At 27.9% G+C, this 11,882-nt stretch overlaps 2 protein-coding genes across 3 annotated transcripts; one reads left to right on the top strand and one right to left on the bottom strand.

Annotated features, from left to right (window-relative positions):
* Positions 1–18: 18 nt before the first annotated feature.
* On the bottom strand, positions 19–11,621 carry neb (nebbish). 2 transcript variants are annotated; one of them, XM_035092246.1, is made up of 11 exons: positions 11,252–11,621; positions 10,508–11,053; positions 9,630–10,416; positions 9,431–9,559; positions 3,434–3,594; positions 3,146–3,325; positions 2,706–2,975; positions 2,124–2,196; positions 1,867–2,036; positions 1,329–1,785; positions 19–1,246 (listed from the first exon to the last, which is right to left on the bottom strand). In XM_035092246.1, the coding sequence occupies exons 1-11, from the start codon at positions 11,350–11,352 to the stop codon at positions 500–502; spliced, it is 3,621 nt and encodes a 1,206-aa protein (XP_034948137.1). In that variant the 5' UTR covers positions 11,353–11,621; the 3' UTR covers positions 19–499. The 2 variants fall into 2 exon arrangements, with proteins under 2 accessions (XP_034948137.1, XP_034948147.1); XM_035092256.1 differs by lacking the exon at positions 2,706–2,975.
* fok (fledgling of Klp38B) lies at positions 4,521–7,641 on the top strand. The gene is made up of 2 exons (XM_035092469.1): positions 4,521–5,239; positions 6,876–7,641. The coding sequence occupies exons 1-2, from the start codon at positions 5,137–5,139 to the stop codon at positions 7,145–7,147; spliced, it is 375 nt and encodes a 124-aa protein (XP_034948360.1). The 5' UTR covers positions 4,521–5,136; the 3' UTR covers positions 7,148–7,641.
* Positions 11,622–11,882: the final 261 nt, after the last annotated feature.

Genomic DNA, 11,882 nt, shown 5'->3' with positions numbered 1-11,882 from the left:
CTTTATATATTATTTAAATAATACTTATAATAATCATTACAATAAATGAAAAGCAAAACTTATTTAATTATAATATGATAATTCTATTTTATTATTATTAAGAAGTAGTCACAGCTTTCTTTGTCATGAAAACTAATCTTATAATCGATGTATTTATCAAAAATTTTGATATTTACATTCTTGATAGTTTTTCTTCTTAATTGCCTACTGACTAATTTGTATGAAGAATGAAAAACTCATTTAAATAGTATTCAAAATTTATAAAAAATTAAGTAACTTTTTTGAAAAATTTTAACAAAAAATCATGTCGGAAGTTCAAAGCTTTCAATATTTTTTATTGATAGTCATTTAATATCAAATATTCAAAAAGTATTTGTGTGAATTTAAAACATAGACAAACTTGTGAATCAAAAAAATTTAACTTTATGATAGTAATATGAAGAGTAAGAATAGTAGTAGTAGTAGTAGTAGTAGTAGTAGTAGTAATAATAATAATAAATTATTCAACGTTAAATCTAACTGATTTTTGTGAGTTATCTTGAAAAAATGGGCACTTTCTGGAAGTTATTCTTGAAATTTCTTTTTTCAATTTTTTTGGTTCATTTTCTAAATTATTTTGGTCTATCTTTTGAGTCTCCGTAGTTGAGATATTTTCTTTATCAACATTATTAAGGCTACTTTCCATATTTGTACTATTTTTTGTGCTACTCTGGTCATTTTTATGTGCTAAGTCCAATTTATTTCGCAATGACGAAACAATTTTACATACATTATCTAAAGATTTAGTAACTTCTCCGCTTAATTCTCGACTTTCATACTGATGGCACAGTTTTTTCAAAGTATTGGTCGCGAGTTCCATCTGAAGAAGACAAGCATTCATATCATCATGTCTTTTATTAATAAATACCTCAGATGTTTTATCTTGTGTTACATCAAGCAATGAACTATTCATCGATAATTGATGCAAACTTTCATTGAGTTGTTTCTTGACAGGGGTTAGATTAATTGAGATACGACTAGAATTAAAAGTGTATTCAGGAATTTCACTTTCTTCAAATGCCTCCCAAGGTGTTTCAGATTCTATCAATTCCTTGATAGTATCTTCATCATCAAAGTCTCGGAGCTTATGAAGCCAATTTAAAAATAATCTTGGTTGCCAAAGTGTTTCCAACATTCGATCTTTATCACGGATTTTAATAATTGGCTCAAGGCCTTTGTCTGAAATCAATTTTTGTTGAAAGAATTCCTAAAAAAGAAAAACATACCCATGAATTAATTTATTTTTGAATAATTAATATAAATTCTTAATGCAGTTAAAAATAACTCACATAATTAATGCCAATTTCTCGACACCGTTCAGTGGCTTCTTTGACCAGCAGTTGCATTTCATGCATAGTAATTCCAGCAGAAACAATTGCTTCATTACTAGCTTCTACCACTAAAGCTGTTTCTACATCATTAGTAGTTTCTGTGAGAAGTTTTTTCAGTTCCTCTAAGAAATTAGATTCATATGGCGAAATAGATATTGTTTCACAACAATTAACATCCTGTTTATCATTTTTTTCTATTTGATATGTTAATATTTCTTTTTCTATCTCTAATTCACGTTTCTTTTGATTAATTTCTCTTAGCGCAGCTTTGTGTTGCTCTAATGACACTCCCAATAATTTTATTTCATTTTCATAAACACTTTTCTGAGAAGTAAGTTGTATTTCTACTTCTTTCTTCGCATTTTCTAGTTCCATTAAGGCTTTTTGCTTAGCTTCTTCAAGCTCTGCTTTCAATCTATAAGTAAACAAATAGATAAATTAATTTCTTATGTATTTAAAATTATAATTAAATCGATAAAATAAAAGAAAAACTAACTTTTCCTCTTGAATACTAAGTATCTCTTGATGTGCAAATTCATAATCAATTAATTGATTATTTCCGGGGCTATTAAAACGTTCATCATGAGGATTGCACACTTTGAAATAGTGATTCCCTCCAATTATCAATCGATCTCCATGTTTTAGATACACTCTATCACATATAAGCTGAAAAATAATATTAAATTAATCATATGGTATTTATATTTAATTTATTGAATATTTTGGTATTTAAATAAGATATTAAAAGCTTACTTGACCATTAACATATGTATCACCATTTGATTCTGGTGTTAAACTTAAGACTCCATTATTATTCTCAACAGTGCTATAAAATAATTAAACCAAGTTTAAATAAAGTATGCAGCATTTACTGCTATAAGTAATACATAAATAATTATCGTGATAACAAATAGTTATAACTCGCCAAAGCATTCTTATTTGTGAGAATAATTAGGAAAACAAAATGATCGTGAATTTTTAAAATAAACATAACAAAGAATAGTATGTACTACACAGGAAGGAAGTTGGCCATCTTCACTTGTATATTCACTACCCTCGTCTTTGGCTTACCTCCCTACCGGATTGTATAATACACTTACTACTCAATTTTTTATTAATTAGTGAGATACTCAGTGATGTTAAGAATAAAAAATGATGAAATAAAAAAAAACAATCAAATAAAAACAAAAAAAAAAGCTGAGAATTAATTATCGAAGATCATTCATGCGAATCAAAACCAAGCCATAATTAAATAGTGATTAATAAAAATTCAAGTACAAATGAATCGTTGATTCATTATTGATCAGATATTTCCGTCATGTTTTCGTCACTAACCAGTGGAATGGAGCAACAAGTGGATCATTGAGGATGATATCAATTGTGTCAACAGCTTTATGATGTTTAGTTCGCCCAATCCGCACTTTTCCGGGAGGAATGAGATACAACAATGTACCAGATAACATCGGATCTGCTGCAAGATTAACCAAACAAGGAGTAGAATTTTTTTCCTTCAAGTCTATTTCAACCGCAATTCCGCAATGTCGTAGGAAATTTAACTCCGACTTTCGACGTTCCCCTGCTTCCTGCAATCTTTCCGCAAATGACCTAGAAACAGTTTTGCTGACAATTTTTCTTTTTTCACATTTCCGACTAAAATCAGGACCATTCTAATGTTATCCTATCATTTTAGATAACTGAGAATATTCTTTTCCAATCTCCTATACTTCTTTTTTACAGAAGTTATTAAAACTTTAATTAATTATTGCAATTCTTACTTTTGATTAATGGCCAATTGTTCTTCAGTTTTCTTCAACTGATCTTTGAGTTGATCAATTTCCACCTGTTTCTTAACCACTTCTTCATCCAAATTACCGAACCCTTCATTACTCAAAAGCCTTGAAGAAGCAAGTTGTCGTCCATAACTCTTCAGTCTTAGAACTTCAGCCTTAAGCTCTCTATAATAAACAAGAACAAATGAAATTATAAATAAATAAGTGTTGTAAAAATTAAATTTAGATCAATTGGTTCTAATTCTTAATAGTATAGTTACTATAATTACTTACCTAATAAGTTTGTCATGAGCATCTTCATTAACTCTAACTCGATTGACAATAGATCTTGCTTGGCATGCATATCGTAGTGTAGCTAAAGTTTCTTCTAGATGAACACTACTTGGTGATACGGTGGCCAGCATTGCAGTTTTCGAATTTCCTCCAAGGCTTTCCTAAACAAATAAACAAATCATTTTAAAATGACGTAATTTATCTATCAACTTATTGAATTTAAAAATAATAAAAATACAAATTGTTCAAATAATGTCAGATAATTCCCTCAAAACTAAGATGTTTATTATATTTATTATCAGTTGGCTATTTTCGTAACCTTGACTGATTCATTTGATAATTTAAATAAAAAATCCGTGTACATTTCTCTATCTTAAAAGAAAAAAATATCACAATTACATTAGATAATCTTCTAACATTCCTCTAACAACCTTCAATCTTTCGATTGAATCAATTCTTAACTTATCTATTATGTATTTAATGATTTCTGAAGATTACTCCAAAGAAGCTTTTTTGCTTTAAAATCTGTATACTATTGAATCATATTCTTTATCAAAAAAAAATTAATTATTACTTTTGCAACTAAGAGAATAAGTAATTTTTATTACACTGAATAAGCAAATATATGAATTATAATTCTTATCTTATAAGATTTTATATTATTCTTTGTAATTATAATAATTATTTATCGATTATGAAGAATGAGATTTGGGACAAATCAACATATGATTCTTTTTCCAAACAACAGAATCTGTACCACATAAATCCATTGCTGTTTTATTAAAGACTAATAAAACTGGGTTAAAGAAACTTTTATTATCATTATGAAATAAAAGTTCAAGGCTTATTTTATAAATTAATATTGTAATTTTATTTGGAAAAATACATTTTTGTATATATGTCGTTAGATTTATTTCCATATTCAATGAATGAGAGTCATTTGGAAGGACCTTGATGTTATTTCATTTGAAGGGCCTTAAATAGTCAAACTATTGCGTGGTGTACGTTGAAGTGATCACGTTTACCAGCATCCAGACTTTATTTAAAGGTCGTTCGGACTCTAAATGTAATATAACAGGTTTCAGTGAGTTGTATGCTAGCTACGTGCTGGGTGTGTTCAACGTTTTGTACGCAGTATATAGTTTAAGTGATTATGAGTGGGATGTTGGTCAAAAACATTTGATATGAAGAGAAAAATTAACACGCAAAAAGAGGGATACACCTCTTCGACGATATACATATACATTATGCACTTCCTGCCATGTAGGGAGGGGAATTGTATTTGAGGGGACAACAAAGAGGGATAGGACTTAAGATTGGAAGGGGAAGCCACTTGCAAGTAAACATTTGTACGCGTTGATCACACGTTAGTAGTTGCGAAGACCATTGTACTAGACGTATATAAACATCGAATTTTTTTTTGGAGTTTGTTTGATACAAATTCGTGGTAAAAAATTCCTCATTCAACGCCCATGTGCAGATTTTTAAAACAAAATCGGCCTAAGCGTAGAAAAAAACCTAACTCTAGTGCTCCATAGCATATAAATATCACTTATTTAATTGATTTATTCAATTATTTACTATTTTTTTAATTAAAATAATAAATAATAAGCAACTGTACTGATTTTGGAGGAAAAAAAGAGTACTGAAATCTTTGGTAAAGTCATTGGAGTTGGTACGAAGATTCAAAATTTTCTATAACCATGGATCTTGTTTACATGCCAGAGGTACTGACCTATGGATCATTCAGAACACCAGCCTACCGAGATTATGAACAACCATGGAATAAAAATTACTTTCAGTATGGTATGTATAATTAATTAAGTTCAAGTGTCGTGAATATAACATGTACATCAAGTCACGTGTTGAATAATATTTTTAGAAAAGATATTTTTAAACTTCATCATGCAAAGTACGGTGATTTCACACTTGTAAATGTCGTATTTTTCATAGAAAATATTGAATCATTAGATAAACAAAAAAATTACTTCATTATCGTGGATAAATTAATAAGTTAATATTCATCAGAAACAATCTTATAATTGTTAATAAACAACGAAATTATTTAACAAATTAATAAGCTAAAAAAAATGTCATATTTATATCCAGCAAATAAACAGAACTATTATCATAATTTGATTATAATTATATCAGTAAAATGGTAACTGTAATGTTTGATTATTTTAGTCAGAAAGTAAAAATAGAGAGCTTAAAAAAAGTTGAATAAAAATAAAAATGTCTGCAAAAAATACTAAAAGGTAAACCACTCAAGTGAAAGCCAGATCAACAACCTAGCGATTATTACGTATACAATGTATTTAAAAAAATTTTCCACATAGATTTCTAATTGGAAACTGATGAACTTAAGCTTATCATTGGTAAGAATATTTTGCTTGATTGGAGTAAAACGTAGAAGTTTTGTAAGTAGATGAATTGATAAGCCAAAATTCTTTGTTGTTGTCATGAAATTTTATCTTGAAGTAGGTCAAGCCCAATTGCGCCGTAGCAAATATTGTTTATTTTATCTAACATGTTCTCACCTTGCGGTTTAATGTTAGTAGATTACAGTACCACATAGTATTAAAATGGCCTGCAGCATTTTCAAGGCTATAAAAAATGAGCTGCATCAACTGATTAAATGATAAACAAATAGATATATCGAACATAAAAATTATTTTTTGCTTTCATGTACTCAAACTAATGATAGAGTTAATAATTAAACCATAAATAGATTATTTGTTGACTTTGTTTTTATGATTCAGTCTTGTAATCTTCATAGTACTTTGGAGATATGATAATATTGGGAAGAACACATTTTAAATATCGAATTAAAAAATTAATATCTAGAATTTAATCCATGAGAAGAGTTTATCTGAAGGAAATTATTCAATATCAGTTGATGAATCTCATTCCATATCTGGTTATAAGCAGAATTATATTTTTTTTTGATCATTTAAAATAATGTTTCATACAAATTTTGATAATAAAAACTAAAAACGTGTGCAAATAAATCAAATCGTTAATTACATGATCTAATAATTATAGTAGTATGACCGATAAGAATACTTTCTCAGTATGATAGTATATGATAATATTCGAGTACAAGTTAAAGATTGTCAAAAGACTGGTCATAATATCAAAAATTATAATTATGAGTAATCACGAATGTTAATCTGGTGGGTATTGAGTGTGTCTTTAGCTACGGAATTAATCCATATTTGAATATTTATACAGAAGTTTCTACAAACTGGTTTCGGTAACCAGTTAGGTCATGAGCATGGTTGCTAAGCGAAAATATAAAAAGGGAAATAACGTGAAATGCTAAGCATTTCAATTGTTGATATGCATTAAAAATATGTTTTCAATTGAATATTAATCAATTATTAATTAATATGATGACTGGATAATAATAATAGTTGTTTTTTTTTTTTTTGATTAATAGGAAAATCATTTGCCAATCAAACAACTCGACAACAGCAAGAGCAGATCCAGCATCACCAATCACGTACCACTCACAAAGAAAATTGCTATTTATGCAAAGAAAGTAAAAGAAGAGCTCTTGGATCATACATAAGACGTCGTAGCAGAACCTCATCATGTAATGAGATATATGAAGAAGAAGAGGAAGAAGAAGAAGAGAAAGAAGATGGAGAAGACGTCGCTACTACCACAGATGTCAGCAAAAATAAAGATGATCTAGAAAAAAAAGAATAATGATGAGACAAGGCTGCAAAAATCGAAGGAGTTGAAGATTGATAAATTTTCATTATTTAATTTAAAAAAGTCTATATGTATGATTGAGAAAAATACCTCTAAGTGAAGATTTTTATGAAAGAAATATCATTAATTAATGTTCACGTATGTTTATATTGTGAATAGTTTTGTTCGAGATGAAACAATATTTTTAAAAATGCAAAAGTGCAAAGAATGACATGTATAATTTCAGCCAAGTTTAAATAGTCTTTGTACTCATTTATTTACAGGCAATATGACTGACAAAATATTATGATTTTGTGCTAACTTTCTTTTTTACTTTGATACTTATTCCAGATTCATCAATGATTAATAGTTCACTTGATTTAGAAATTAAAAAAATAATTTCACGATATATCTGACTAAATATTAATCAATAATTAATATTGCTTGAAGGTAAATTATTTGGAAGAATTGTTATCAAGATCATAATGCATAAGTAATATTTTTGTATCATACTACATTTAAGTTTTGTTTAAAATGATAAAAATTGTGATTTTTGGAATTTTCATAAGTATAAAATGTATTGATTGATGTATTAATTAAATTGATTACTGAAAAGAAAATTAATTGCTTTTATAAATATCATAAATATACTAGTTATTATTATCGATAATAAATATGTTTGTTTAGAAAAAAATTGTTGTTATTTTTGTGATAATTAAAAACAGATTACAAAAGGTTATACTTTGAGTTAATGAAAAGTTCAATATTTATAATAACTATAAGAGTTATTTAAAGTGTTAAATATTGATGCAGTTGGATATTTTAATATCATTCTATAAATCCGAAAGATGATTTTTTCTTTCAAACTTAACCAAAAAGTTCAATAACAAGTGTAACGTTCAAAACATAATGAGAAGAGCTTTTCACAATGTTAATAAAAATATGATAAAAAAAGTTTCACTACTTTTTACTATTTAGCTTGATTATTATTCAATTCTATTTTTCAAATATAAAATTAATAAAAATTTATCATTATCAATTGTATGCTTGATATTCCTTTATAATAGACATTATTGTCGTATGTTTATTGTTTTCGATGAAAGAACTAATTATTTTCTAATTTGAAATGAATCATAAATTTACTTCTTCACATTTTTATTTGCAAATAAAAACTTTATCATTTTATTCTTTAAAAATTTTGATAAAAAATAGTTTGACTGCTTATAAAGCATTCTTATGTCGTTTCAAATAAAGTTGTTGCATATTTTGATGCACACGACACTACTGTTCAATTTGATGATCAAAGCAACATTTTTATAAAAATTAACCTATAAAAAATAGTCCTAAATATTTTATTTTTTATTAAGAATTATTTTAAATGTTAATAAGTAAATTAATTTATTCTGAAACATTAAAAATTAATGAACTTAGAAATACTTTAATCAAAGTATTGTGAGTTGCGCGCTTATTGGTACCTTGTGCAAAACCTTGGTGCCGTGTGCAAATTGTATAAAGCCGCAGTGGATACCAGAGCTACCCAGTGGTTTCAGAAACTTATCAGAGAACCTACGTGTTATCGATTACAGTTTGCAGTTGATAATATAGAAAATAAGTCTCAGAATTTTCTAGATACACCAGACATATTTTTTGAATTTCTACAAGTTGTAACAATTAAAAATCTCAACAAATATGGGTTGGGATATGTTTAAAAGCAACAAAAAACAAGGTAATTAATAGATTAATTATTGAAAATTAATTTATATCAATTTTACGTCATCGTTTTAATCATAAATGACGTTTTCATAGAAAAAAATAGTTATTTTAAAATAGATTTAACTTGTTGCGTAAAAAATTTTGATTTTAATAAGAGCTATTAACTTTGTAACCAATGGAAACAAATAATGATTTTTTAATTCTTTTTTTATAGAAAAAAAGCAGAAAACCCAAGTACCAAATAAATGTACCTGCAGTATGAACGGAAAAGTGTGTCAATGTCAGTGCAATTGCAGCTGTAAATGCGGCATTAAACGAATAAAAATCCGACCACCTATGTTTAATTATTTTACGGATACAATGCACTAAGACACACGGATCAATTCCAAAGACCTTTTTTTATGGACTCAGAAATCAGCAGTTTTTTTAATTAACAAAGTATTATAAAAAAAGAATAAAATATGAGCTATGTATTATTGCTATAATGTAAGAAAACAATCTCAAGTATTATGTATTAATTTTATAATAATGAATAAAGAGATGTTTTTACTAAGTTTATAAAAAAAAAAAGATTTTAAAACTTACCTTTAAAAGCCATGTCAGTACCGACTCTCGATAGGGAACGAAACCACGTTTTCTATTGGTAGTGCTTTCAGCGAGAGATGCAATTACTTTGCCCAGAATAAGGAGGGATTTATTAATTGAAACACCTTCCTATAATAATAATAATTATTTGTTGAAATATTTGCTGAAGAAAATATTTAAAAACAACTGAGTTACTTACTCGTAATCTTTCGCCACTGGCACAAGTCTGACTAAGCCTTTCACTTCCTGCAAGATCAACAAGGTTTATTTTACTACGACGACCAGAGTCTCCAGAACGAACCACTCCATCAGCTGGATCATTATTTTGTCCTTGGGTTAATATAATACTAAAAATACTGTGAGATCTTGAGCTTTTTTCATTCATTCCTGTTGCTGCTGTTGCTCTCTGTGAGTTTCCAACTTTCAACCACATTTGAAGATCTTCATAATTCTGAACTGTGTGTTGACTTAAATCAACAACGTAAGGTCCAAAGATAGGATGCTCTCGCACTTTTAAAGGAGCTCGTTTCGTTCCACTTTGATTTGAATTAGTGGTTAATAAATCATGAATTTTTTCATTATAAATTTCAAAGTAACTTATCTCTACACTGGTATTGAATTGTTTATTTTCAGCAGCACGAGTAAAGATTTCATGACAAAATCGAGGTATTATTCCAGCATCTTCACAAAGAGTAGTTGAATTTAAGAAAGATGATTCAGAACCCATCATACTGTAACTTTTCCCAGATCCAGTCTGACCGTATGCAAAAAGACATACATTGTAGCCTTCAAATGCATTTTGTACCAGAGGTAAAACCATATTGTTGAATACTGTCTCCTGACTGGCATGGTTTTTCCTTTCAGTATTTGAATATGATACGAAACAATGGTCATAGATGAACTCATGTTGAGAAGAATCACATTCAACAATTATACTTGAATCTTTTACTTTGATAATAGATAAAACCTTTTGATCATTCAGTTCTCTGGAATAAATTAAATTTAAATCATTGTATTATTAAAGCTTAGTAGAAATGATGATTAAAAATCACAAATCTTTATTTTATTAATACTTACCTAGAATTCATAGGTCTTACTCTAATTCCTACGGTGAGATTACTGTTTTCTTCGTCATAAATAGTCGCTTCATCCTTTGTAACATCAGTCTTTTCTACTCTGGGAGTTTCGAATTGCACTGAGCCAAAACAATCCGGTGTTGATGACATTAAATGGCTATCAAAAAACCTCTTTACTGGAGTTCTGAATGGAGTTCCATCAGTCTTTATATTACTAATATTACTTGAAGATTTTGATGAACAAAAATGCCTCACAGGCGATTTTTCTGTAGGAACGTGATTAATAGATTTAGATTTAGATGGAGTTTTGAGTTTGTCATCTGAATATGATTTTTTGCAAAACTTTGAATCTTGTCTTTGCGATCTATTAGTTATTTTCGCTCTACGAAAACTTAATGAGGGGCTACTGTTGACTCGTTCAGGAGGAAGTGATTCATTTTTGTTTAGCACCACTGTTTCAACAGAAATTGATTTGTTTTTGTTCAATTGCGATATCTTGTCCATTCTTGGAGTTTTCTTTGCTAAATCTGTTTCACTTGTATTTCCACTAAAAATAGAAACTAAATTAATTAATAACTTGGTCACAATGAACTAACTAAAGTAAAATGCTAATTTAAAATCAATACAAAATTCATGTGATATTGATAAAATAAGTGATGAAAAGCTGTGCCAAAAATTAGATATAATTATGATAAAAATAATAAAAAGTGTTGGTATTTAGAAAAAAATTCATAAACAAACTTACGTTCGTGCTTTAAGAGGAGACTCATTCTCTTTATTAAAATTAATAGGAGAGCTTGAGAAAATAGCATTGCAAGATCCACGAATTTCCGAATTGTTAAACATTTCGAAGAATTCAACAGAGAAATAGTAATAATAAAATCAAAAAAATCATGCAATAAAATAAGTTTGAAGTCAGATTTGAAAACAATGCTTTTATAAGGTTAGAGTCGTACTTGATAGCGTCTACGACACTTTTAGTCCTCAGTAAAATGTATATTATTAATTTTAACTAATAAAAATACGTTACACCCTTATAGTTATAATGGTTAACACAAAACATTGTAAGGATTTTCATTAAATTAGATATTTAAAATTTTCTCTGAAGCATTCACCCAAACTAATGTTATAAAATACGTTAAAATTTCTTTGTTTATTATTCAAAAGTGTGTGTACGCTCAGAAGTTCATCTTCATTTCAAGTTTCTTAGAGGGCGCTAATGCTAAATTATTTTGGTTAGGAATCATCCTGTAGCTTATTTCTACAGGATAATTTTGTTTTTTATTATTTACATAATTTAATTACATTTTTTTATTTAAATAATAAAACGATGTTCCTAAATTTATTTACTTAAAAATGAAAAAAGATTTTAACCT

This window comes from Chelonus insularis, unplaced genomic scaffold (genome assembly GCF_013357705.1).
Source record: "Chelonus insularis isolate UGA/USDA-ARS -01 unplaced genomic scaffold, ASM1335770v1 contig_131_pilon, whole genome shotgun sequence".
In the NCBI taxonomy this organism is placed as follows: Eukaryota; Metazoa; Arthropoda; class Insecta; order Hymenoptera; family Braconidae; genus Chelonus; species Chelonus insularis.
Note: the sequence above shows the minus strand (reverse complement) of the source record. Positions and strands in the feature narration are given on the sequence as shown.